The sequence below is a fragment of the Dendropsophus ebraccatus genome, chromosome 12 (assembly GCF_027789765.1).
Source record: "Dendropsophus ebraccatus isolate aDenEbr1 chromosome 12, aDenEbr1.pat, whole genome shotgun sequence".
Taxonomy (NCBI): domain Eukaryota; kingdom Metazoa; phylum Chordata; class Amphibia; order Anura; family Hylidae; genus Dendropsophus; species Dendropsophus ebraccatus.
The window spans coordinates 12,063,098-12,090,787 of NC_091465.1; the positions used below are offsets into that span (position 1 = coordinate 12,063,098).

A 27,690-nucleotide genomic window follows, 5' to 3' on the forward strand; every position below is an offset into this window, starting at 1 on the left:
CAGCGAACATTGTTTCAGTGGCTGCTCCATTAACACAGGTGTGGGTGTTGATGAGGACAGGGCTGGCGGTCAATCTGTCATGATTAAAGGGGTTTTCCAGCGTTACAAAAACATGGTCACTTTTCCCCCTACTGTTGTCTCCAGTTCAGGTGTGGTTTGCAATTAAGCTTCATTTACTTCAATGGAATTGAGTGGATAACCCCTTTAAGTAAGAATGACACCACTGGACACTATAAAAGGAGGCTGGTGCTTGGCATCATTGTTTCTCTTCTGTTAACCATGGTTATCTCTAAAGAAACATCTGCAGTCATCATTGCACTGCACAAAAACGGCCTTACAGGGAAAAGTATCGCAGCTAGAAAGATTGCACCTCAGTCAACAATCTATCGCATCATCAAGAACTTCAAGGAGAGAGGTTCCATTGTTGCCAAAAAGGCTCCAGGATGCCCCAGAAAGACCAGCAAGCGCCTGGACTGTCTCTTAAAAGTGTTTCAGCTGTGGGATGGGGCTACCAGCAGTGCAGAGCTTGCTCAGGAATGGCAGCAGGCAGGTGTGAGTGCATCTGCACGCACTGTGAGGCGAAGACTCTTGGAGCAAGGCCTGGTCTCACGGAGGGCAGCAAAGAAGCCACTTCTCTCCAGAAAAAAACATCAGGGACAGACTGATATTCTGCAAAAGGTACAGGGAGTGGACTGCTGAGGACTGGGGGAAAGGTACAGGGAGTGGACTGCTGAGGACTGGGGTAACGTCATTTTCTCTGATGAATCCCCTTTCCGATTGTTTGGGACATCTGGAAAACAGCTTATTCGGAGAAGACGAGGTGAGCGCTACCACCAGTCTTGTCTCATGCCAGCTGTAAAGCATCCTGAAACCATTCATGTGTGGGGCTGCTTCTCAGCCAAGGGAATCGGCTCTCTTACAGTTTTGCCTAAAAACACAACCATGAATAAAGAATGGTACCAGAATGTCCTCCAAGAGCAACTTCTCCCAACTGTCCAAGAGCAGTTTGGCGATCAACAATGCCTTTTCCAGCATGATGGAGCACCTTGCCATAAAGCAAAGGTGATAACTAAATGGCTCAGGGAACAAAACATAGAGATTTTGGGTCCATGGCCTAGAAACTCCCCAGATCTTAATCCCATTGAGAACTTGTGGTCAATCATCAAGAAACGGGTGGACAAACAAAAAACAACAAATTCTGACAAAATGCAAGCATTGATCAGTGCGGTTGTATTAGAAGTTTTCAAATTAATGTTTTTTTTTTTAAAGTTAACATTTTTTAATAGTCATAAAATAAAAGTTATACAAGTTACATATCATTGTAATCATACCGAGAAACATCATCATACTTGAGAAACATAGATAACATGTTAGTTTTAACATAGGGTGAGTGGCATAAACGCGAAGCCCCTCACTGCAACAATATTTTTTTTCCTGGTTTCGCAGCATATTTTATGGAAAAAGTCTGTCAATGCAAAGTAGAATTGCTGTCGCAAAAAAATAAGGCTCATGTGGATCTGTAGGTGAAACAACTTTATATTTTTCTTTTACAACATCCATTACTTTGGGGTCAAGTTTAACACTTAGCAATTATATTAATGTGTTAATAGTCATATTCCCCTAAATACTGAATTTCTGTATGGGCCACCTTTAAGCATTTCTTACCTTCTTGGTAACTAAGAAGAGTATATTCTTATAATCCACTAGATCATTCTCTACTGAGGTGGGCATGACCTCGTCTTTCTCAATAATAAAACCAGCCTTGGTCACCGCCTCTCTTACAAACATCTCATCTACTGTTGTGGCAGAAAATTTGTGCTCGCCCACCCGATAAAAGGTCATATTGAGCGTAATAATGAAGACCAGGTGGCCACCGATTTTCAGCCAGGACGTGAAGGTTTTTAGGTTATGCATGAAATCCTCCTTAGTTTGGCAAATGACATTAAAAAGAAAAACCGAGAGCAAACAGTCTACTGGAGGGATGGGCACCGAATCTTTAGGCTTATCATCAAATAGATTATACACATAGACTCCTTTTACTGCTCTTCTAACTTGCTCTTCTTTTTCCAGCCATCCATCTCTGAAAAAAATTAGAATGAAAGAATTATGGATGATAGTTGAAAAGTAGAGATGAGCGCAGCTTAAGTATGCTCGGGTCTGTCCGAACCCAAGCATGCAGCGTTTGAGTAGTAGGGTCTGAAGAAGTTGCATGCAACCCTAAAGCTGCCTGGAAAACATGGATACAGTCATAGACCATAGGATGTATAAATGTTTTCCAGGACTCCCGTGGGCTGCATCCAACTTCTTCAGCCACCGGTAATCAAATGCCCCATACTCGGGTTTGGATGGACCACAGCATCCTCGAGTAGCGCTCATCTCTATTGAAGAGCTACAAGTAGAGACCAGTGTTGACCATATGACACAAAAAAGCAAAGGAATAGCCAGCACTCAACTAAAACTTGAACCAAAAAAAATGCAGCTGCAGTCTCCAAGTGTCAGGACTCACCGCATATATTCCCTCCATTGTACACACAATAAAAAACCTGTTCTAAAGATTTTTTAATTGTTTTACCTTTGACACTTGCAGGTTGTTGCAGCATTTTTTCTGTTTTTGTCTGTATGTTAGCTACAGCACAGTGTGAACAAGTTTTAGTGAAGAGGTGTTTTTGTTGTTGCTTTTTTGTGTTATATGCTGAGGTGTGGCTGCCTTCTTTTAGCCATGCACTCCACCCATCTCCTGTGAGTGTTTTAACCCCTTCAAGACAGAGCCCATTGATGAATAAAAGTCCGGGTCAAATTAATGCAATGTTCCTCCCCGCCTTCTAAGAACCATAGCGCTTTTATTTTTCCACCTACAGGGCTGGTTGGGGGGTCATTTTTCGCACCATGATCTCTAGTTTTTATTAATATCATATTGGTTTATTGCTTTTAATGATTTTTTTTTGTGATATATAATTTAATAAAATCACCAATTCTGGTGCGTTTTTCCTGTTTACCGTGCTGGAACAATAATGTTATATTTTAATAGATCGGACAATTCTGCACGCTACGATATGTAATTTGTTTATTTATTTATTTAAATTTTTATTTTTATAATAAGCAAGGGGGTCTTTTAAACTTTTATTGGGGGGTGTTATAAGGTTTTTTTTTAATACATTTATAACCCTTTTTTATTACACTTTTTTTTTACATTTTTATTTACTGTAAATCATGCAATCATTAGATCGCATGTACTGATCTATGCTATGCCATAGCATAGCATAGATCAGTGTTATCGGCGATCTATGTATAGAGCCTGCCTGAGAGCCGACTCTATACATGGATCGCCCATCCGACAGGACAGAGGTAAGGAGCTTACACCCGCCTGTCGGCACATGCGATCGCGACCTTGATCTGTCACTGAGCACCATAAACACTGTGATTGCTGTAGATCACGGCGTTTAAGGGGTTAATGAGAGTCAGCTGCGGGATCACATTACCTCCGGCCCCAGACTCAGCAATGTGAGCGGGATCGCTCTCCTTGCAGCACTCCCGCTCACATCAATGACCCTGTCAGTCAGGAACATATATATACTGTACATTCCTACTGCACGGGGTATGTGCAGTAGGAACATCTATATACATGTTACTGTCGTGAAGGGGTTAAAGAAAGTTTAGTTGGATCCTGTATGCCCAGTTTTGTAGGCTTATAGTCCGAGAGAGGCCATTGCTAGTATAGGGACCATCTCTTTGGGGTTCACCTTAACGTGGTAAGTTGGTTCATTCTATTTGATCAAATGCTAAGAACATCATTTAAAAAAAATTTAACTCCTTAGAACAGTTTTTTTTTAAATCATGTGTATGACGAAAGGAGTATACGTGGTCCTGACACTTGCAGGTTGCTGCAGCATTCTTTCTGTTTTTGGCTGTATGATGACCATCAGGCTAATGTGGCTTCTATTGTCATGAAATACCTATTGTCTCTTGTGCAATTAATCTAACACAGGATCTGCTATCCAGTATTGTTGATTTTTTTTAGTAGGAGGAGCTGAGAAGGTTTATCTATAGTTTTGTGGGAAAATTTCTATTCATTCTGGGCTAAGGAGTCAAGTGGGTGGTCCCACAGACTGTGCATATAGAGAAAGCTGTGAATCGTTGACTGCTCATTTCCTAATTTACCCCAAAATGAGCAAAGAAATACATGACTAAACTAAAGTTATCCAAATGCTATCTGCCCAGCTCCTCCCGGACTATAACATGATGCCTTCAGATTGGGCCACACGTTAATGTTGGGATTGTTGGAAGTCCTGACCAATTATAGTCTTACAATGTCTCCATATATGCATATTGTTTCTAGACCATATACTGGACATACCCTTCTTTTGGGACAGGGTTGTCTGGGGAAATACTGGACATTTGGCCATAAGGTTCATATTTGCTCTGCGATTTTATTAGGAATTAGTATCTCTGGACTCCATACATTGCAAGGGCCACCCAGGTTCACACTTATCATAGATGAGTCTACGTACGGGTTGCCTTCCAGTTGACAAACCAATTTGGCAGCAAATGACCAGTCTGTGGCTTTATCTCCCTTCTCCAGCCATTCCTTGAAGTGGTTGACACTGGACTCTGTGACGCCCACGACATAGATATTTTTAAAGACATTGCTAGCTGAGAAGAGTGGATAGACCATCGCCCCGACATTCATTGCAAGCAATGAGTCTCCTTTCACCAGTCCTGTAGGAAAGAGGAGAAATGAGAATTGGACAAATAGAGAATGGAACAGTGGATGAAGGCCATTGGCTGAGAAGAGGAGATAGATACAGTCACCAAACTGCTATCACATGTCCTACAGGAAGATGGAGATTAAGGAGTATTTATTAAAGGGGTTGTCCAGGAAAAAAAAAAGATGGCCTGTCCATAGTTGATTGGCAGAGTGCCATCACCCATCTCCCCTCCCAGTCAGCTGTTTATTGTCTGCACTACAGTGAGAACGGAGTTGGTTTTATTCCTTGTGTAGCAGCGGTGCTGCTGGTGTACTGCAGGCTCGGCTCCTATTTACTTCAATAGGAGCTAAGGCTGCAGTACCCTGGGGTCACTACACAGAGAATAAAGTCAAGTGCTTCTGACTCCATTCTCACTGTAGTGTGGGCACTATGCAAATGGTAAAAAATAAGTTACAGCACTTGATGAAAAAGCTAAGAAGATTGCATGGGAATAAAAGAGGTTCTAGGAAAAAATGACCCCCCCCCCCCCATCCACAGTAGGAGGTCGCGGGAGGTCCGACCTCTGTACCCCCCGCCGATCTCCATTTCAGGCCCTGCCAGCTCTGTTATGAATAGTTATGTTCAATCTGTTTCCAGAAGCTTCCTCTTGCTTGATGTACTACTAAGTACTGCTAAACTGGAAAAATATATTACAGCATTAGTTTACTGTGTAGCAGTCCCACACCATCCCATTGCTGACCTGTCCTGGCTCTCCCTCCTTGCCATTGCGACTGTCATTGGCCAGATGCAGGCCCGTCTCTAGGACCCGGAGGAGTGGGCCACCGCACGGGGCGCCAACATCTATGGGGTGCCCGGCGGTGCCCGACAGCTCCCAATCCCCGTGCATTCATGGCATCATTGGCGTGCAACGGACTGCTGACCCTGAGCTGTGAGAGATGTCGGCGCTGCCACCACCCTGCCTTCTCAGCGCCCCATGGAGCACCAACACCCCCCCATCCCGCATGTAACCTGTATCTGATGTCTGAGGGATCCTCCGGCAGGGGCACTGATGACGTCGCTGCACCTGCTGGGGGATCCCTCTGGCGTCTGACCGGCTGGTGAAGAGAGAACGGGCCAGTATAGAGGAAGACAGTATTAGGTGAGTATAATCTTGGTTTTTTTTTTTTTTAGAGCAATGCAGGGGGACATTATAAGTATATGGGGGGCATTGCAGGGGTACAATATAACTATATGGTGGACATTATAACTATATGGAGGACAATGCAGGGGACCGTGATAACTACATGGGGGACATTATAACTATATGGGGGACAATGCAGGGGGACATGATAACTATATGGGGGACAATGCAGGGGGACATTATAACTATATGGGGGGCCATGCAGGGAGAAATTATTACTATATGGAGGCACAGCAGGGCACATTATTACTGTATGGAGGGCACAGCAGGGGACGTTATTACTATATGGGGGCAATGAAGGGAGACATTATAACTATATGAAGGCACAGCAGGAGGCATTATTACTATATGGGGCACAGCAGGGCACATTATTACTATATGGAGGGCACAGCAGGGGACATTATTACTATATGGGTCACAGCAGGGGACATTATTACTATATGAGGGCACAGCAGGGGACATTATTACTATGTCGGGGCACACCACCTATGCTCTATGACTGCTCTATGCTGTAGTACACACACTACTTCTTCCTAGTAACCCGAATCCTGATAAAAGACCCCCTTCCTTCCCCAGGGCTGAACTTAGTGAGGTTCGGGGGCGCTTTTATCAGGATTCACCCTGTTGCCAAAATGCCCTAGAAACTGCCCTGGCCAGATGGCTATCCCCTTGGTCCCCCTGCTATCTATACTGGTGCTTCTCCTATAGTGTCTTGCACAAGTAGTGATACAGTTTAGGTTAGGGTAGGAGGGGTAGAGTTGTAGAAGTCAGTGAGTTTCTTACAGTTTTCCCAAGTTTTGGCAACTTTATTGCAGTTAAGGAAGAAGGAGTTTAGCTTTTGCTGCTCCAATCTCATGACCACTAGGCAAGGCATCGCAAGAGTGGAGGAGTGAATTTAATTATTCACACGCAAAGTTTAAAGGAGAACTCCAGCGAATGCAAAAAAATATAATGTGGGGAGGGGGGTGCAGGAACATAATACAAATTGTATGCTTACTGACCCCGCAGCGCTAGGTCACGGCACCCTGACCCCCTGCTCCTATAACGTCCCAAACTGGCTGATGGGATGCCTGCTTGGGTGAAACACCGCTGCAGTCACTGACAGGTTGAGCAGGCACTTTCCCCTGGGTTGTGACATATCAGGAAGCCATGAGAAGATGATTTCTGGCGGCTGTCAGTTACTTGTTGACAAGGTGGTGTGGGGGACATGGGAACGGGTAAGTATACATTTTTCATTAAGTTCCCATACCTCCCTGCCCACATTGTATTTTTTTTTATTTTTCTGAAGTTCTCCTTTAAGATTGATGATACTTAATATGGCCGATACCAATGAAATACCGGCCTGCAAGTAGTAGCAGATGGCAACCTGTCTGGACCTCCTACAGGGAGTTCTACAGCTGTGCGCAGTAGTAGGAATCCTTTTAATAAGTCTATGTTTACACTGCATCAGATAATCTTTTTAAAATTCCTGTGGAATAGAAGGCAACGATCAGCCGACATAGTTCATGTCGTTTGTCTTTCAACCATGTTGAAAAACAAACGACTGTGATAGCAGCGATTTGCTGTCGTCGCTCCGTGGAATAGAATCGGCGGCAGTAGACCACCACTATCCTCTATGGGCTGCCCAGATGATCTAGCAATCACCCGGGCAGCCCCCCCGCAGCTCCCCACGGCCCCTCCTGCGCTCACCTGCTCGCTGCTGCCGCGTGTATTAGCGTGTAATAGGGAGTGAGGAGCAAACGAGCGCTGACTGCTCGTTACTGAAGTAACCTTGGTGGCCTAGATGAACGTGTTTCCCCACTCCTCTCCCCCTCCCAATTCCTATCTAGTAATAGTGGATAATAAACAGCACAGTAATAATTCCCTCCTGTGCTGTTCCCCTATAGTAATAATTCACCCTGTGTCCCCATAGTAATAATTCCCCGTGCTCTGCCCCATAGTAAAAATTCCCCTTGTGCTCTGTCCCCATTGTAATAAAGCCCCCTGTGCTCTGTCCTCTTAGTTATAATGCCCACTGTGCTCTGCCATATAATAATAATACCCCTGTGCTCTGCCCCATAGTAATAATGCCCCTGGTGCTCTGTCCCCATTGTAATGATGCCCACTGTGCTCTGCCCCATAGTAATAATGCCCCTTGTGCTCTGTCCCCATTGTAATAAAGCCCTCTGTGCTCTGTCCCGTTAGTAATAATGCCCCCTGTGCTCTTCCCCATAGTAATAATGCCCCCTGTGCTCTGCCCCATAGTAAAAATGCCCCCATTGTAATGATGCCCCTATGATCTGCCCCATAGTAATAATGCCCCCTGTAATAATAGTAATAATGCCCCCTGTGCCCCATAGTAATAATGTCCCCCTGTGCTCTGCTCCCATAGCAAAACTGTCCCCTGCATTGCCCAGCACAAAAAATAAAAACAAAAACCATTACACTCACCTAATCCTGGCATGGAGCGGGTCCCTCTACCTTCTCATCTTCTCTCTTCTCTCTCAGCCTATGAGGAGCAGGACGGATCCTCCAGCAGGTGCAGTGACGTCATATCTCTGCGCCTGCTGGAGGGAGTCCACATCCCGCCCCAGCTGAGGGAGAAGATGCCTGCCAGGATGAGATCCGGGGGTTTGGTGAGTGGGGGCGGCCTTTACGGGTGACAGGCACTTATCTAAGCGCAATCTGGGGGCCGAGCATTAACGGGCATTTAGCTGACCGCAGGGCGGGAGGGTGCTGTGGCAGTGGCCTGGGTGGGTAATGGGTGCTAACTGGGGGCGGGGGAAGTGGGGTTCTTAGGCCACTGTAAGGTCCCGTGGGGTGCAACCAGCACCCCCTAGCTGTCGGCGCCCTATGTGCTACAAACGGCCCTGCTAATGCGGGTGAAAGAGCAGGCAGTTGATCTATAGAATATACCCTGAGGAAACTTAAAGGGAACCAATCAGTACCATGATATGGTTCCCAGCAGCAGAGTATAGATCTACTGAGCAGCTCCCCGAGCACACCATCTGCGGCTGCTGCTACTGGGAACCATGTCAGCATTGTGTAATATCTTTGTGTAATATTGTGCATATCACTTCAGCAAACATCTGACATGTTGTAATGACTTGTAATGTAATGACAGAAGGTTGTATTGTGTGGGATCCAGGTGCTGAGACCTCGACCTGTCGCTAGAATAAAGGGACAGAAGTGTATAGCTGCATGTACTGCGCCCCTTTATCTTTACTCAAAACAGCACTCGGATCCAGACCCGCACCCATACAAAGTTCTAAGAGACACAACAAAAATCTATTATACACAGGTTTACCTGCCATAACCACCTATGCCATAGAAAGCAGTTACACTACAGTAAGGCTGGGTCCACACTACGTTTTTCCTATCCGTTTGACGTATACGTTTTATGGAAAAAACAGATGCAAAAACGGATGCAATTGTGTGCCATCCATTTGGAATCCGTTTTTCCATTGACTTCCATTATAAAAAAAATGATCGAAACGGATGCGTTTTTTTTTTATAATACACAAAAATAGTGTTGACTACGTTTTTCTGTCCGTTAAAAGTAACCAATTTAAAACGGCTATGTTGAACGGATAGGAAAAACGTAGTGTGAACCCTGCCTGACATGCATATGTGTTACATATACGGGACATTAGTACATGAAGTGCAGAATGACCATAGTCACCAATAATCAGCCATTACCTGACATGTAGATGCTGGAAACCAACACCAGCCCATTACATCTACACATACATAGTGCTATTACACTATGTTACTAACACACACACACACACACACACACACACACACATTACATCTATGCTACTAACACACAGGCACATTACATACATACATCCATAGTGCTATTACATTATGTTACTAACACACAGACACACACACATACACACACACATTGCATCTATGCTACTAGCACACACAGGCATATTACAGGGATTCTATAACATATATACACAATCACACTTACTATTCATGCAGGGAAGTTCCAGAGGGTCCGCCATCACTTTCCTGCTTATAGCACTGTGCTGCCGGCAGCCCTCTCCCCTCCATCCTGACCGTAGGTATAGAGAGCAGTAGGAGACAGCCTGCCTATCACCTGGGTCTCTGTAGCAAGCTGGGGCCTGGCTTAGTAACTGTATAGAGGCTGCAAACATGTGACAGGCAGGGAGACTGTGGAGCCTGGGAGCCGTGCAGGCACTGAGGGAAAGGGACACCGGCCTGTGATTTACATCAGTTAAGGCACACCGATCTGTGGAATACAGGTGGTGTGTGGTGCAGCCAGCAACAGCCGGGCCCTCTGACAGCATTACTGCCAGTACTGCCCTAATGGCATCACATTGCTCGCATTACTATTCACAATGACCCCAAACCCCTATAAGTGACATTTGTGGAGGAGCTCCTGGCTATACAGACCTGAAGAAAACACTTCATGCAGTCGCTTTGCCGGCTCTACCGTAGCTTCTTCTATGATGCTGACATCTCCATGGGAAAAGTGAGACTCCACGAGCGTCTTGACACAACACTCTTTATCATGATGGTGTTTAAGGGCGGTGTAAGGCATGGTGTCTGCTTTGTGTCTTGGGAATTGTGCAGTTTCCTCCTTATAAACCATCCAGGGGAAGGTCTTGGATCTTATGACCTGACACATCCATCAGGTGGTGTCTGGATGATATTTGATTCTATAATGCTAATATATATATATACACTGTATATATATACAAATCATTTGGTTCTTGTAGTTATATTTAGAGTTGATAGGAGAGACCTTGGGATTTTATTGTGTGCTCAGTCAGATTCAGGCCATGTTCCCACGTAGTAAGACACTGGCCGTTCCATGACCCAGTCGGGTCATGGAACGGTCGGTGTCAGAGAAGATCATCCCAGACGGTACTGCACTACCGGCCAGATGATCTTCACTGTACGCCCACATCCGAAATCCCTGCTGCACACAATGGAGCGTGCGGTTGGAGCCGCATGCTGCATTATGTGCACTGACAGGTTTTCTGCAGCCACTATTCAATGAATAGCAGCCGTAGAAAACTGACAAGTTAGTTTTTGGCGGCGCCGCTAGGATCCCAACACGGAGTGTATACTACGTGGGTACACTCTGGCCAGGATTTCCTCAACTGGTCACGCCATGGTAAACGGTGAGGTAGACAATTAACATCTGTGCCTTTCAAGCTTAGAGCCAGTTCATACGGAGCAAAAGCGGCGGAACTCTCCGCAGCGGAATCCGACCTGCTTCAGTGTGACACTGTTTCTCTATGGGAGGGCTTGCGCGTCTCTGCTCTCCGCTCAAAGAATTGACATGTCAATTCTTTAAGCGGAGAGCAACGGAAGCGTAGGCACGTGAGCCTCCCATAGAGAAACAGTGTCACACTGAAGCAGGCCGGATTCCATCATGGAGATTTCCACCGCAGTATTCCGCCACTTTTGCTTCATGTGAACTGGTCCTTATACAGCAATAGGTTATGCAAGCCATTTTTCTATGGGTATAAAAAGTAGAAGGGGCTATGGTGAAGGTCTGTACCTGTGTCTAGGGGGTGCCCATTACTGTGTTATTTGTACCTGTGTCTAGGGGGCGCCCATCACTGTGTTATTTGTACCTGTGTCTAGGGGGCGCCCATCACTGTGTTATTTGTACCTGTGTCTAGGGGGCGCCCATCACTGTGTTATTTGTACCTGTGTCTAGGGGGCGCCCATCACTGTGTTATTGGTACCTGTGTCTAGGGGGCGCCCATCACTGTGTTATTTGTACCTGTGTCTAGGGGGCGCCCATCACTGTGTTATTTGTACCTGTGTCTAGGGGGCGCCCATCATTGTGTTATTTGTACCTGTGTCTAGGGGGCGCCCATCACTGTGTTATTGGTACCTGTGTCTAGGGGGCGCCCATCACTATGTTATTGGTACCTGTGTCTAGGGGGTGCCCATCACTATGTTATTTGTACCTGTGTCTAGGGGGCGCCCATCACTGTGTTATTGGTACCTGTGTCTAGGGGGCGCCCATCACTGTGTTATTTGTACCTGTGTCTAGGGGGTGCCCATCACTGTGTTATTTGTACCTGTGTCTAGGGGGCACCCATCACTGTGTTATTTGTACCTGTGTCTAGGGGGCGCCCATCACTATGTTATTTGTACCCGTGTCTAGGGGGCGCCCATCACTGTGTTATTTGTACCTGTGTCTAGGGGGCGCCCATCACTGTGTTATTTGTACCTGTGTCTAGGGGGCGCCCATCACTGTGTTATTTGTACCTGTGTCTAGGGGGCGCCCATCACTGTGTTATTTGTACCTGTGTCTAGGGGGCGCCCATCACTGTGTTATTGGTACCTGTGTCTAGGGGGCGCCCATCACTGTGTTATTTGTACCTGTGTCTAGGGGACGCCCATCACTGTGTTATTGGTACCTGTGTCTAGGGGGCGCCCATCACTGTGTTATTTGTACCTGAGTCTAGGGGGCGCCCATCACTGTGTTATTTGTACCTGTGTCTAGGGGGCGCCCATCACTGTGTTATTTGTACCTGTGTCTAGGGGGCGCCCATCACTGTGTTATTTGTACCTGTGTCTAGGGGGCGCCCATCACTGTGTTATTTGTACCTGTGTCTAGGGGGCGCCCATCACTGTGTTATTTGTACCTGTGTCTAGGGGGCGCCCATCACTGTGTTATTTGTACCTGTGTCTAGGGGGCGCCCATCACTGTGTTATTTGTACCTGTGTCTAGGGGGCGCCCATCACTGTGTTATTTGTACCTGTGTCTAGGGGGCGCCCATCACTGTGTTATTGGTACCTGTGTCTAGGGGGCGCCCATCACTATGTTATTTGTACCTGTGTCTAGGGGGCGCCCATCACTGTGTTATTTGTACCTGTGTCTAGGGGGCGCCCATCACTGTGTTATTGGTACCTGTGTCTAGGGGGCGCCCATCACTGTGTTATTTGTACCTGTGTCTAGGGGGCGCCCATCACTGTGTTATTTGTACCTGTGTCTAGGGGGCGCCCATCACTATGTTATTTGTACCTGTGTCTAGGGGGCGCCCATCACTGTGTTATTGGTACCTGTGTCTAGGGGGCGCCCATCACTGTGTTATTTGTACCTGTGTCTAGGGGGCGCCCATCACTGTGTTATTTGTACCTGTGTCTAGGGGGCGCCCATCACTGTGTTATTTGTGCCTGTGTCTAGGGGGCGCCCATCACTGTGTTATTTGTACCTGTGTCTAGGGGGCGCCCATCACTGTGTTATTTGTACCTGTGTCTAGGGGGCGCCCATCATGGTTTTGTTTGTCCCACGTATAGGGAACACCTGTCACAGTGTTGTTTGCACCTGGGTCATGAAGTTGATTGTTTCCCAGGAGTTCTCTGTCTTTGCCGGATGTTGCATATAAAAGTGTACGCAATATCACATTATTTCTTATAATCAATTTGTTTTACTAATACTATACTATTTTCTATAATTGATTTTCTATTAGAATTTTGTTAGAGATGATCGAAGCAGATTCATTTTGCTTCGTACTAAAATAACTGATCTGCGCTCATTTCGTTTAGGCTGTCGGCTCCGCGCAGAGGGAGGATACCACCCGGGAACCGCCTGGAACACATGGATACATCCATGGCAGAATGGGAGTGGAGTGGAGGAGTCTGATGTGACTGCTGAGGGACTAAGTCAGGGGGCTGCCTGGGAGGCCAGCTGTTAGTAAAAGTTAAAGGTGTAAAGTTAAAGAAAATGTTTAACCAAAATTTTTGCAATTCTATTTTCTGTAATTTTTTATTTCATTTTTTGTACATTACTATGGTGGTCTTCATGAACAGTATATAGTCCTGCAGATTTTGCAGCAGTGTGTAAAACCTTATTGAAAGATATTGTGCAGCATATCACAGAGGACAATGGAAACCATATTTATATTGATTTGTTATGATTTATTATATGTGGCAATATGGAAGCATAATAATCACGTTACATGTATTGCTTGGCAGTAGTAATTTACCAAAAATGATTGAAAAGCCCAGAAAAGGAGGGGGAGGTGTCTCGCTTTTCTTCAATCTGCTGTTCACACCGCCTGTTGTTTGGCTCAGTCTCTGGTAACAGAGAGACCAAGATGGACGCCAAGATCCCCCTCTCTCCAATCTTATCAGAAGCAGCAGTTTAATGCTTAAAGGGGTTGTCTAGGATGAAATTATATTTTACCATGCTGCCAGGGGAGATGTCAGGGACCTATACGGTTCCTCCACCATTGCCGGGTCCAGGGCCACCTGATTTCTGCCGCCATATATTATTTCACAACATCTGGTGACGCACCGTTCCTGCTGGAAATGGGAGCTCGTATAGACTCTACACTGGATGTTTTGAAATCACGTAGAGCAGGCGGCCTGGGAATCGGCAACGGTAGTTGAGTGGAAACAGGTAAGTATATGTCCCTGACATTTACCTCGCTTCCCTGGCAGCATAGTATAATTTCATCCTGTAATGTAAGCTCAGCCATGGCTTGCTGCTGCTATTTCTTTCACTAAGGGTCCTATTCCATGGGCCAATGGGGGCCCGATCAATAATGTAAACGAGCGCCGATCTACTAGATCAGCGCTCGTTTACTGGGCCTATTCCATGGCCCAATAATCATTTAGTGAGGGCTACAGGGACATCGTTATCGATGTCCTTACAGCCCTTGTTTTAAACTCCATACTTACCTAAACATGTTGCAGGTGATCTGAGCTGACAGACTGCTCAGCCAATCACTGGCCACGGCGGTCCTGGCCAATGATTGGCTGAGCGGTCTGTCAGCTAAGACAGGCCGCTCCGAAGCTACTGCTGCGCGCGGGACCAGTAGGAAGAAGGATCGCAGGAGAAGCCCTGCAACATGCTTAGGTAAAGCATGGTGCTTGTGAAATCGTCAGTTGCCTGCCGCGCATTGCTATTCCAGGCAGTGATGCGCGGCCGGTGCCCGATGATTTTAGGTTTGAACCTAAATAAATGATCAGCCGATGATTCGGCTGATTATCGCTCCGTGGAATAGGCCCCTTATGCTCACATAGCACCTTGTAAAGTCATTGCCTCAGTTACCACTTTTCTATGCTGTCTATAGTATTGTACAGTAAATTAGTCCCCAGCACACGTCCAGGCTATTCAGTTCACTGTCACTTCAGTCCACTTCCACCAGCAATGTCATGGCATAGGAGAGAGAACTAGGTGCTGTGCTGTGATTTGCCAGACAAGTAAGGGAAATATAGCACTTATGCATGTACTTCAGGCCTACAATCCAGCTATGGTCCCACCCAATGAAATGGAGAGACGGAGAAATAGTAGTGAAACATGAAGGGGACTCTCAGGGGCTACAAACATCACTGAGAGCTCTAAATACACCCATGAGGGGAGATTTATCAAACATGGTGTAAAGTGAAACTGGCTGAGTTGCCCCTAGCAACCAATCAGATTCCACTTATCATCCTTCACAGACTCTTTGGAAAATGAAAGGTGGAATCTGATTGGTTGCTAGGGGCAACTGAGCCTGTTTCACTTTACACCATGTTTGATAAATCTCCCCCCATGATGGTGTCCATGCTGCCTAGGCTGCGTGTGGCACATTAGTGGGAAATTTGAAGAAGAGGATGGTGGCAGACACCAGGGTGGCTGGGAAACCAGCAGCACTGGTGGAACAGGAGGGTTAAGTATACATCTCTGTTATTTCTCCTTGCAGGTCCAGCAGCATCTTTAATTATGACTAATGATTGGACAATCCCTTTAAGCTCAAATCAAATATGTGGTGATTATCTGAAGATTAAGTAATTGCTGTCGCTTATGATCAATAGCTTACTTTGCAATTTTGCCCATTTTGGTGGCAGCCTGCAAAGTATATTTTTTTTCTCGACATTCAGTACTTTGGGGTAATTTTTAGCAATTAGTGATTATATTGATGTGCTGTCATGTTCCCCTAAATACTGCCTCTCCCTATGGGCCACCTTTAAGGGTTTCTAGCCCTCCTGGCTACTAGAAAGAATACATTCTTATAATCCACTAGATCATTCTCTACTGAGGTGGGTATGACGTAATCTCTCTCAATAACAAATCCAGTCTTGGTCACCGCTTCTCGAACAAACTTCTCATCTACTGACAGGGCGGTAAATCTGTGCCCACCCACCCGATAAGAGGTCATATTGAGCGCAATAATTAAGATCAGATAGCCACCGATTTTCACCCAGGATGTGAAGGTTTTTAAGTTATGCTTGAAATCTACTTTAGTTTGGCAAATGACATTAAAAAGATAAGCCGAGAGCAAACAATCTACTGAAGTGATGGGCAATGGATCTTTAGGCTTATCATCGAATAGATTGTACACATAGACTCCTTTCACTGCTCTTCTCACTTGCTCTTCTTTTTCCTGTCATTCATCTCTGGAAAAGAAGTTAAGAATTATGGATATTGGTTAGAGACAAGAGCTACAAGTACAGACAAGTAGTGTAGTTGCTCAATGATATCCAGCAGGATAAACATCAGGCCAATGAGGCTATTGAGAGTTTGACTTCTGGACCATTTGCTTGTATCATATTGAGTCAACCTAGGCAAAATTTTCACGTCCATAGTTGTCTGACGTATTCATTGACGAATAGGGATTCATAGTAGGAGCTGCCTGTTTTTGGTTGGTATCCCTAATGGAGCTCACAATCGAAATTCTATTAACTAACCTTCTTGAACAATTGGGTCCATTAGTCAAAAGGCAATTCTGCTTTTATAAAATTGAGCTTGGTATATTGAGACTTAAAGAGAACCTGTCAGGACGGGGAGGTAGAGACAAAACACGACAGTGAGCCCTAGGTCTGAACCCGCCCACTGTCCCTACCTACTTGCCTCAATCTGCCCTAGGCGGCCGCGAACAACCACGAAGACGTTCCCTATACTGAGTATGTGAAACACAGAACAAGACAGACGGACAAACACAATGTAGGATAGTCAGAAAAGCCAAGTCAAAACCAAACGGGAAAATCAGCAATGGTCAGGCGGGAGGTTGGATAACAAGTCGAGCAAGGAAGAGGGATTAGGAACGGGGAACGCAGGAATAGACAAGGGAGCTGGGATCAGGGGATTAAACCTAATTAGCCAGCACTGGGACTCTGCCTCAGCTTTGTTTTATGCTGACCAAGAGCCTGACCCGGATCCCCATTGGACCGTCGCTCTGATCTTCCAGGTTGTAGACAGGCTGAGAAACCAGTCAATCACAAAGACAGCACAGGTGCATAATCAAGTCCAGAAGCTTCTCAGCTTAACTCCTGCATTACTGGAAGCTGAGAAGCAATCGGGTGTGGCACACAAAAGCAAACCCCAGGCCCAGTTTACACCAGGCTACTGCACATTCCTGCAAATAGAAAAAGAAAAAAACAAGGGCACCAGCGCCTCGTGTCTTACCGAGATGACACTAGAATTTCTTGTCTTTTTAAACTGGACACTCACCTGATTGTACAAGATATTGCACTGTTCTGATGAAGGGAGACCTACTTACCTCCTGAAACGAGTAAACGCTGTGCTTTGTTAATAAATTATATATGTAACGTTTTTCATGGTGCACATTTGAATTCTTTTTTGGACAGCGCTGTATCTAGTACCATTTTTTTCTCGTTTTTTACTGCACAATTCTGACGGAAACAATCACGGACGATTTTAAAAAAATATTCCTCCATTTAATTTGGATCTCTTTTTTTAAATAATCAATTTTGTGGCCGCATTTTTAATTTATGCAACTTTCCTTCATTGTGGTCTTAGTAGTCAGGTGGGTGGTCCAAAAGGTACCTCTAGAGAGAAAGCTGTCCACCTCTCAGTAGGACCACCCACTTCACTGTTTAGCTTAGAGTGAGTACAGAATTATAATGAGAAATGTTAAGTTATTCTTTTTTATTTCCTATAAAACTATAAAAACTATATATCAATCTGCTTAGATCTTCCTGCTCTATAAGGTGATATCTACAGATTACACTGCACTTCATTATTTTCTTTTTGACAATGGGGATTGAGTTAGGCCCCCGCCAATTGTAATGTCTCCATGCATATTATTTCTAGACCATATTCTGGATGTACCATACTTTTGGAGCAGGGTTGTCCCTGCTGGATATTTCAGTGGCCAGCTGTTACGGCCAGTCACTAGTGAAGTATGACAGGAGACACAAGCAGTGGACCCTAGGCTTAGCCCCGTCCACTGTCCCTGCCTACTTGCCACAATCTGGACAAGAAGGCATGAACAGTCCTAACCAGGCAACAAACGGAAAGCTCAGTACATAAGGAGATCCAAAGGTGTAGTCAAATAAAAGGCCATAAGGCAGGGGCAGGGAGCAAGCAAGGAAGATCAAAGATACAAAGCAAGAGTCAGGAGATACAAAGAAACAGCAATAGCACAAGCAGGAAGACTAGCTCAATAACCGGCAATGAGTATCTGGCAGACACACACTAAATAGGAGACCAGACATCCAGTCCTAAGGGTCATTGGACCAAACCTCTGATCTCTCCAGCAACACCTGAGGTCTAAGTAAACTGATTGTCCGGGATAACTGTTAGTCAGCCCAAACCAGCAACAGCAGTGGTAACTCCAACATTGCCAGAACATAAGCTAAGCAGGTGGGGCTGAACCACCCAGACAAAAACAAGCCCATGTTCAGACAGGGCGATGAGCACTGCACATTAGACACACAACCATAAAAATCAGCCTCTTTTCGGCCGCACAGGCACAGTCCTGACACCAGCATTGTCTTATTTCCTGTACTAAATTAATAGGAATGAGCATCTCTGGTATCAATTAATCACAGAACACAGAACATAAGTTCACACTTATCATAGATGAGTCTACGTACGGGTTGCCTTCCAGTTGACAAACTAATTTGGAAGCAAATGACCAGTCTGTGGCTTCATCACCCTTCTCCAGCCATAGCTTAAAGTGGTTGACACTGGACTCCGTGACGTCCATGACATAGATATTCTTGAAGACACTGCTGGCTGAGAAGACCAGGTACACCAATGATCCGACGTTCATTACAAGCAATGAGTCTCCTTTCACCAGTCCTGTAAGACAGAGGAGAAATGAGAATTGGAGAAAAAGAGAAGCGAGCAGTGAATGATGGACATTGGCTGAGAAGAACAGATAGATATAGTCACCATACGCATAGGCTCTTTTCTGTGTATTAAATTGTGCAGACGCCACATTTATGTTGTTATCAAAAATTTGTTTTTGTAACAAACTAAACTTTTTGCAAAGTTCGTAATGAATTTCAGTTTGCGAAGATCGCTTCTTTCATTTCTATTGTTTCAAAGGAAGCCGGGGGCCGGAGCTTTTGAATATTCATGTATATGCTGATGGTGGGAGAGATAACAGTTGGTCAAACTCTTTGGTACTAATACTCCATTTTGATTATTCAATAGAAGTATTGATACTATACCAGTACATACGCAGTACATTATGTGGGAATTTTTTTGTGTGGAAATAAAAGCGATTGGAACAATGATTAGTGTTGTGGACAAAGAAGTGATGGAAACAATTTAAAGGGATGTTCTGAAAACAAAAAATATTTACATCATGGTGCAGTTGTGTGATTTACTAATTTACTTCTAATTAACCAGTTGATGACACAGGATGAGCATGCTCGTCCTGGTGTCATCAAAAGTGTATAAAGTGGCCTCAGGACTTCAGCCGCCTCCATACCTGGCACCTGCAAGCTGCTGCCAGAGGCTGGGGCTCGCAGCTAATAGCCAGCACGGAGATATGTAGATGCGTCTGTTCAAACTGGCAGCGGTATTTTAATTGCCCGACCACAGATCGTTAGTGCAGAGATCCAGATCGGCTCCTCACAACAAGATCAGCGAGGCTCCCCATAGCTGCCTGGCTTGCCAGCAGGCTGAATCAATTGAATGCTGAGGCAAAGGGGATCAATGCAGCATATACTGTATGTACTGCATTGATCTCTATGACCAATCAAGGTATTGCTTATAGAGGTACCCTAGAGGAAATACAAAAATGTTCAAAAAAGTTTTTCTTTAGGGTATGTTCACACAACGTATATTTTCGGAAAATCACGGCTATGATTATTACAAAAATATACGTGCCTTTGTTGCCTATGGGATCCCGTCCGGAGCGTAAACACATAGTATATGCTCTGGCCGGGATCTCTCGCGGTGCCGCAAACAACTGACATGTCAGTTTTCTGCGGCCGCTATTCAGTGAACAGCGGCCGCAGAAAACCATGTCAGTGCACACTGTGGAGCGAGCGGCTCCATAGTGAGCAGTGGAGAGTTCTGATGCACCCGCATGACAACTCTGCGGGGCCAAAGATTATCTGCAGTAGCGGCCAGGATGATCTTTTCAGGGACCGGCCGTTCCATGACCCAGCTGGGTCATGGAACGGCCGGTCTCATATGTTGTGTGAACATGACCTTAAGGGTGCCTTCACAAGTACCGGATCCACAGCGGATTTCACTCTGCGGGTTTGCAGCAAAACACAGCGGAATGAAAATACCGGATCCACAGGATCCATAGGATTTATGCTAGTCACACAAACTGAGAGTGAGATGGCAGGTTTAGTTTGGTTACAGGGAAGGAATACAAGAAGTTCTAGAAAGACTGAGTTTGATAAATAATATAAGAGAGCGGATAGACAGTCACTGGTGTTTTGTAGGAATTCAGGGGTGATGTTGTGGAAAGAGGTGTATAGCTGGGTGTCGTCAGCATACAGATGTTATGGAAGGCCAAACCTGCTAATGGTCTGTCTCATGGAAGCTGTACAGAGGGAGAAGAGGAGGGAACCCAGGACTGACTGAGAAGTAAATTAGAAGAAGTAGAGCCAGAGAAAGATACACTGAAGGAGCGGTTAGAGAGGTAGAAAGAAAACCAGGAGAAAACAGAGTCCTTGAGGCCAAGTGTCATGATCGTGCCAGAAAAGGCATCAGTGCCACCCTCTCCGGTGAAGATCCGACCTCTGCGCCAAAGACGGCGCTTTTGGCATTAATCTGTTCCTGGTTTTACTGTGTTCTCTGCTTGTGTCATCTGTGTTCCGGTCCATGTTTTCTCAGTTCTCCCTGCACTTTCCTTGCTGTGGTCTGTTCACTGATTGTTATCTGCTGTGTTTTGATGGACAGGTCTCCTCACCTCTGGCTTTCTGTGATTTCTTGTGTGTTTCTCCTGCTCCACCTATCAGCTTGGAGTCTGGGGCTTCTGATCCCTTATACCTGTACCTCTCCCTTCACTCAGTGCTCTTGATAGCTTTGTTCAGCTTGTCTGTCAGCTAGATCCAGCCTTTCCTCAGATTGTCTGTATTCCTGGTTTCCTGATCCCCTGCTTGTTTAATACCTTCTTTGTCTTTTGGTTCAGTGTTCTCCTGCTTGTCCTCAGTGTTCCTTGCCTTGTCCTCAGTGTTCCTTGCCTTGTCCTCAGTGTTCCTTGCCTTGTCCTCTGGTTACCTGGTTATTGTCTCTGGTTTCTGTTTCACCGTGTACCTTGTTTACTGTATTTTATTGCGTATAGTTCCTTGTACCTTTTCCTTGTATCTCCGTTCCGTGTTTATTAGTGTTTCTGACCTGGATTTTGTGACCCCTACTTTGCTTGTGGATTCTGACTCTGTACTTCTGCTGCCCGTTTGTTGCCAACCTTGCCCGCCGACTATTATTTATTGTGTTAGTTTGTCTTGTCTTGTTTTGTGTTTGCGCTTACTGCAGCGTAGGGAACGCCGCCCAGTTGCGGACGGTCATTTAGGACCTGCACTGCAAGTAGGTAGGGACAGTGTGGGGGGCTGTTAGCCATAGGGCCCACTTGTCCTGTGTCTCTCTAATCCCAGGGGGCCCTAACACCAAGTGAGCGGAGCACGGAGAGGAGGAACTGGTGGTCTACAGTTTCAAATGCTGATGAGAGATCCAAGAGAATCAGCAAGGAGTAGTTTCCTTGTGACTTGGTCTTCAGGACATGGTTTGACACCTTGGTGAGAGCGTTTTCAGTGAAATGAAGGAACGTAAAGCCAGACGGTAGGGGGTCAAGAAGAGAGTTAGCAGAGAGATAGCAAGTTAGGTGAGAATAGACCAGACGTTCCCAGAGTTTAGGTATGAGAGGGAGATTAGAGACAGGTTGATACTTAGATGCACAGGATGGGTCTAGAGATGTTTTTTCAGTAGTGGGGTTATTACAGAATATTTGAAGGAGGAAGGAAAGATACCAGAGGAGAGGGAGAGGTTGAATATTTTAGTGAGTAGTGATGGCAGGGGGAGAGTGGCTGGATGAGGTGTGAGGGCACTAGGGCAGGTAGTAGGACAAGAGGAGTAGAGAAGCTTGGAGACTTCTTCCTCTGTCATTGGAAGTAATAAGGAGGTGAGCGAGGGAATGGGATCTAAGGGACTTTGGGTCTGGAAGGTGATAGTGGATAGTGTCAATTTTGGATTTAAAGTCAATTTTGGATTTGAAGTAGGAGGCCAGGTCTTCTGCACAGAGGTCAGTGATGGGTTTCTGAGCTTTGGGTTTAAGAAGAGAGTTAAAGGTATCAAAGAGGTGTTTTAAATTGTTGGACAATGAGGAGATGAGCGAGGTGAAGTAGGCAATAGGTTCTGAGAATGAATTTACAGTGTAGGAAATCTAAAGCACCGCCGATAAAGCAAGTTCTCAACGTGTGCCAAGGCTGATGGCGGCTGTGGCGGGGTATGCGGAGAGAAGGGGGAGCTACAGTGTCCAAGGTAGTTTTCATGGTGTTTTGGTAGTGTTTGCCTGCCATGTTTGGGTAGGTGAGGGATGATAATGAGATATTGGATATTGTTGATCGTTGATTTAGATCTGAACCTAAAATTATCGCTAATCGTTCTCTAATTGTTTGCTGTAATTCCACGTTCATTCGCTCAAGTTCCGCATTTTTTCACTAATCGTTCAGTGTAATTGCACATTGCCCATTGTTTTGCTGGGATTAGAAAGAATAAACGATCATAGTAACGATCGTATAACGACCATTGTTCTGTGTAATATAATGAATGATTTCAGGTTAATGATAAACAATCTCGTTTCCAATCGTTTATCGCTAGCCGTTAATCGTTAAAATTGCTCAGTTTAATAGGACCCTTAGGGCCCTATTCCACGGGACAATTATTGGTCAGATTATCGTTAAATCATTTGAATCCAAGCGACAATCGTTCGTTTGAATAGCAGTTAACAATTAACGACCGAACGAGAAATCGTTGATTGTTTAATAAGACCTGGACCTATTTTTATCGTTGCTCGTTCGCAAATCGTTCGCATTAAATAAGATGTCGTTAGGTGGTTCGCAGTAGTGATGAACGCAATAGCGACGACAAGACGACCGCAAGAACGATCATAAGTAACGATTATTGTTCCATGTAAATGGGTGAACGATTTCAGGTCTTTCGCAATAGCGGTCGTTTGGATCGTTTATCGTTAACGATTATGCGAATGATAATCGTCCCTGTTAAAGAGATCTTTATTGGAAGGAGATAAATGGGAAGATTAGCAGTAGATTGAGTGGGAAGCAGAAGGAAAGAGAGAGACAGCAGGTGGTTAAAAGACTTGTGAGACCGACATCTGTGCTGCACTGTGGAAGGAGTTATTATAGGGTGGTGAGTAAAAGGGAACAGGGCTTGAAAGCAATACATGGGGGAGGAAAGGAGAGAGGGGCTGATGTGGATATAATCAACAGGATGGTAAGATAGAGAGAAAACACATGAAACATAGACGGGGCAGCTGGCATGATAAGAAAGTACTGGATATGAACAAACTAATTGTTACTTACAAAATAATTTTAGGGCAGTTCCTTTCTGTTTAATTCTGGTCTAATTCTAAAGTCATCACTTAATATGTCACTTGAGATGGAGTTGCTCAAAAAGACTAATGGTCGAAACGACCTATGTGCTGCTTTATATATTGCATCTAGGGGAACGTCATGGATCTTATGACCTGAATCATCCATCATGTGGTGTCTGGATGATATTTGATCGGGAGATGTTATGCTAATATACAATATTTGGTAGTGATAGGTGTATTTACATTGGATAGGAGCTCCAGAGACCTTGTGATTTCACTGTGAAGTTTTTTTTTTTCCTTTTTTAATATTTATATCAACTTTAACACTCAAAACACATCAAAAACACGTATAAAACCTCAATTACCCATAAATCTCAATGAAAAATGTGATGTGAAAGTATGCACTCAAGTAGTACAGCCTTCATACTTAAAGAGTGACTGTTGTTAAATTTTTTTTGCAGAAATCAATAGTCCAGGCGATTTTAAGAAACTTTGTAATTGGGTTTATTAGGCAAATATGCCATTATCTGCATTTAAAAAGCCTTTTCCCAGGTCCCCCCTCTTCACCTTTCTGTCATCCACTGTTTAGAATCAGGAAATCTCGACTGTTTTTCATCAGTCGGATCCTGTCTGTGCTATGGAGAGGGGAGGGGGCGGAGGAAGGAGAAGATTAGTCGCCAGCAGAAAGCCGAGAACAAAGGATTACACAGCGGGGGAGCTATTGAGAGGTCAAAGAGGTCAGTGGTGACATCAGAGAAGAGAGCCTGGTGATGTAGCTTTAAATTAACTCTTTGTTGTCTTGTTTTGGTGCTTCATCTCCCTCTTTCTATAGGAAAACCATGAAGACAGGGGGAGAGCTTCAAACTGCTTTTTCATGATAAAAATTCATTTTTCGGCTAATAAACCCAATTACAAAGTTTCTTAAAATCGCCTGGACTATTGATTTTTGCCAAAAAATTTTTAATGACAGTGACACTTTGAATAACTCCAAGGGGGCAGCCCTGGACCGAGCAGATCTTATTCGTAACTCTATACCTCATACCATCCCTTTTCCCCCCTCTCATTACCACCGTCTTATCACCTCCCTAAACCAGTTATTGGGGTGCCCCCCCGCCGCATCATAGTTCTTTTTATCTTACATTGATCTCCTCTTTCCCATTTTCTCCCTTCTTCCAGATACTTTATCCATTCAGTATAGGAGAGCAGGACACCAGGAGGTAGAGCAAGCACACTTATTTAAGAGGCCCTTTTTCTCTTTTTTCAATTCTTCCTTTTTTCTTTCTTCTCTCTCTCTTTCCGAGGCATCCCTGGGCTCCACCTTCCACTCGTGCCTCCCCTTCCCAGAGAAGACTCTCATGGCCGTGGAGCCCATTTCACCTCTCCAACATACAGTTGAAGTGACCTAGGAGCACTCCGTAGCCATATATCATAGCCACTTATGTCCCCCTTTGGCCGCCTTCTGTTCTATATATCTGACCTTGTGACTATATATTATAGTCCCATATGCCTCATTGGTAGTCTCTCCTCTTTTATACTTTACTATGTAAAATCTTATTACGAAGGTCGGGAACGGGCCCTAGGTGAGTTGAAAGGTTTGTTTTTTTATAGTGGTCGCCCCATACGGTGGGGATGGGGCCATTTTTGAGCCCCCCCCCCACCGTATGGGGCGACTCATACACGGGAAAATATGGTAACTTTTATTTGATCCATCATTCTGATCGCCTTTACTTCCCTTCTCCAATCTTCATAGGAAGGTGACTGATCCGACTTCCATTTCTTTAGGATACAGAGTCTTGCTGCAAATAGTACATTCATCAGTACTTCTTTTTGTGTCCCTTTTCCTTCCACCTTTGTTAGATCCCCTAAAAGTATCGCTCTAGGGTCCAATTGAATATCCAATTTTATAATCTCTCTGATTTTTGGTTATACTTCCCTCCAGTATCTTTTTAGCTTGGGACACCCCCATAACAGGTGTATTAGCTCCCCTCTTACTCCATTACATCTGCTACATAAATCAGTGTTGCGTATTTTCATCTTAAATAATTTACTCGGTGTATAGTGTAATCTACGTATTATAAATACCTGCGTTACCCTGTGATTTAGTTTAACACTATACTTCTCTACCCCCTTAACCCCTTAAGGTCAAAGCCAATTTTAGTTTTTGCTCTTTTGCTTTTTCCACTTTATGTTTAAAAGTCCATAGCGCTTGCATTTTTTTACCTAGAGACCCACATGAGCCCTTATTGTTTGCGGCACCAATTGTACTTTGCAATGACAGGCTTTATTTTCCTATAAAATATGCTGTGAAAGCGGGAAAAAAAATCATTTACACTGTCAAATTGAAAAAAATAAAGGAATTTGTTTTAATTTCAGGGAGTTTCGTGTTTAAGTTGTTTGCCCTATGGTAAAACTGACATGTTATCTATGTTCCTCACATCAGTACAATTACAATGATATGTAACTTGCATGACTTTTATTTTATCTGATGGCTTTTAAAAAATTAAAACCTTTTTAAAAAACTAAATGTGTTTAAAATTGCTCTATTCCCATCCTTATAACGCTTTTATTTTTTTTTTATGGGGCTGTGTGAGGTGTCATTTTTTGTGCCATGATCTGTCCTTTCTTTCGGTACCTTGCTTGCATATATGCGACTTTTTGATCGCTTTTTATTACATTTTTTCTGGATTTGATGGAACCAAAAATGCACAATTTTTCCACTTTGGAATTTTTTTGAGCTTGCACCTTTACCGTGCAAGATCAGGAATGTGATAATTTAATTTTTCAGGCAGTTACCAAATACGTTTGTTTATTTATTTATATTTATAAAATGGGAAAATGGGGTGGTTTGTACTCTTTTTAGGGGAGGGGATTTTTTATTAATAAAAAATGTTTTTACTTTTTTTTTATTTTATACTTTAACTAGAAGTCCCCCTGGGGGACTTGTATATACAGCAACGATCCATTAGATCTGTGATACATTGCTCTGGCCTGCTGCAGGCCAGAGCAATGTATTGCCGAGCCGGGATCAGGGTCATTGCGATGCTGAGGCCCGGCCCGGTCAGAAGAACGGATCTCCTACCCGCGATCGTATTGCGGGCAGGGGGGGGGGAGGTCTGTTCCACTAGACAACAGGGGCATGCGGAGGACAGCACTTAAATGCAGCTGTCAGGTTGCAGAGGCGCTCCCCGGCTGCAGATAGGGTCTTCTAGTGACCCATTAAATTTCTGTTTCAGTATTGTGTAGATCTTCCCTCCTACCCCTTTTCTAGCATTAGTAATGTGATCCTTAAATACTGGGAGCTCTTCCTCAATAAAGACTAATGCCCAAAAAGAATAATGGTCAAAACCACCTGTGTGCTCACTTATATATTGCATCCAGGGGAACGCCATGGATCTTATGACCTGAATCATCCATCATGTGGTGTCTGGATGATATTTGATCAGAGAGATGTTTTGCTAATATACACTATTTGGTAGCGATAGGTGTATTTACATTGGATAGGAGCTCCAGAGACCTTGTGATTTCACCGTGTAGTTAGTAGGGTAGAGCCTTGAATAGTCTCCAAGAGATTTAGCATTGAGCCCCCATTTAGGTGTGTTGGAAAGCCACCAACTTAGTGAATGTAGAAGAGTCCAGTGACACCGTACATAGAAACCTCTGATGTGTCTCCACACTGCAGCTACCAGTACATTAAAGCAAATAGTCTGAGTAAATCTGGTACTACCTACTGTAGCAATATGAGATCTTACTTAAAGGGGTAGTGCGGCGCTAAACAATTATTCACTAAATAACACACATTACAAAGTTATACAACTTTGTAATGTATGTTATGTTAGTGAATGGCCCCCTTCCCCGTGTTTCCCCCCACCCACGCCACCCCGGAAGTGTAGTGCTCTATACTCACCTGATGCGTGTCGACTCCCGTCCGCCATCTTGCAACAATGATGTAATCTTCGGGCGGCCGGCTGGACCACTCCGGCCGCCCTCTGCCACATCATCAGCTGCTCAGCCATGATTGACTGAGGATAACTGTGCTCAGCCAATCGCTGCTGAGCAGCTGATGACGCGG

At 44.7% G+C, this 27,690-nt stretch overlaps 1 protein-coding gene across 1 annotated transcript; it reads right to left on the bottom strand.

The window, feature by feature from the left end:
* Window positions 1-1,518: 1,518 nt before the first annotated feature.
* LOC138769731 (nicotinamide N-methyltransferase-like) lies at window positions 1,519-10,452 on the bottom strand. The gene is made up of 3 exons (XM_069948374.1): window positions 10,294-10,452; window positions 4,509-4,716; window positions 1,519-2,080 (listed from the first exon to the last, which is right to left on the bottom strand). The coding sequence occupies exons 1-3, from the start codon at window positions 10,439-10,441 to the stop codon at window positions 1,651-1,653; spliced, it is 786 nt and encodes a 261-aa protein (XP_069804475.1). The 5' UTR covers window positions 10,442-10,452; the 3' UTR covers window positions 1,519-1,650.
* Between the last annotated feature and the right edge of the window lie 17,238 nt (window positions 10,453-27,690).

What these genes read in the sequence shown, in the direction of transcription:
- LOC138769731 (XM_069948374.1), bottom strand. Translation starts at nt 10,441, where the DNA reads ATGCCTTACACCGCCCTTAAACACCATCATGATAAAGAGTGTTGTGTC. An exon ending in GCATGAAGTGTTTTCTTCAG is followed by an intron (nt 4,717 to 10,293) that starts GTCTGTATAGCC and finishes TCTTTCCTACAG; the next exon opens with GACTGGTGAAAGGAGACTCA. An exon ending in TGTCAACTGGAAGGCAACCC is followed by an intron (nt 2,081 to 4,508) that starts GTACGTAGACTC and finishes AATTTTTTTCAG; the next exon opens with AGATGGATGGCTGGAAAAAG.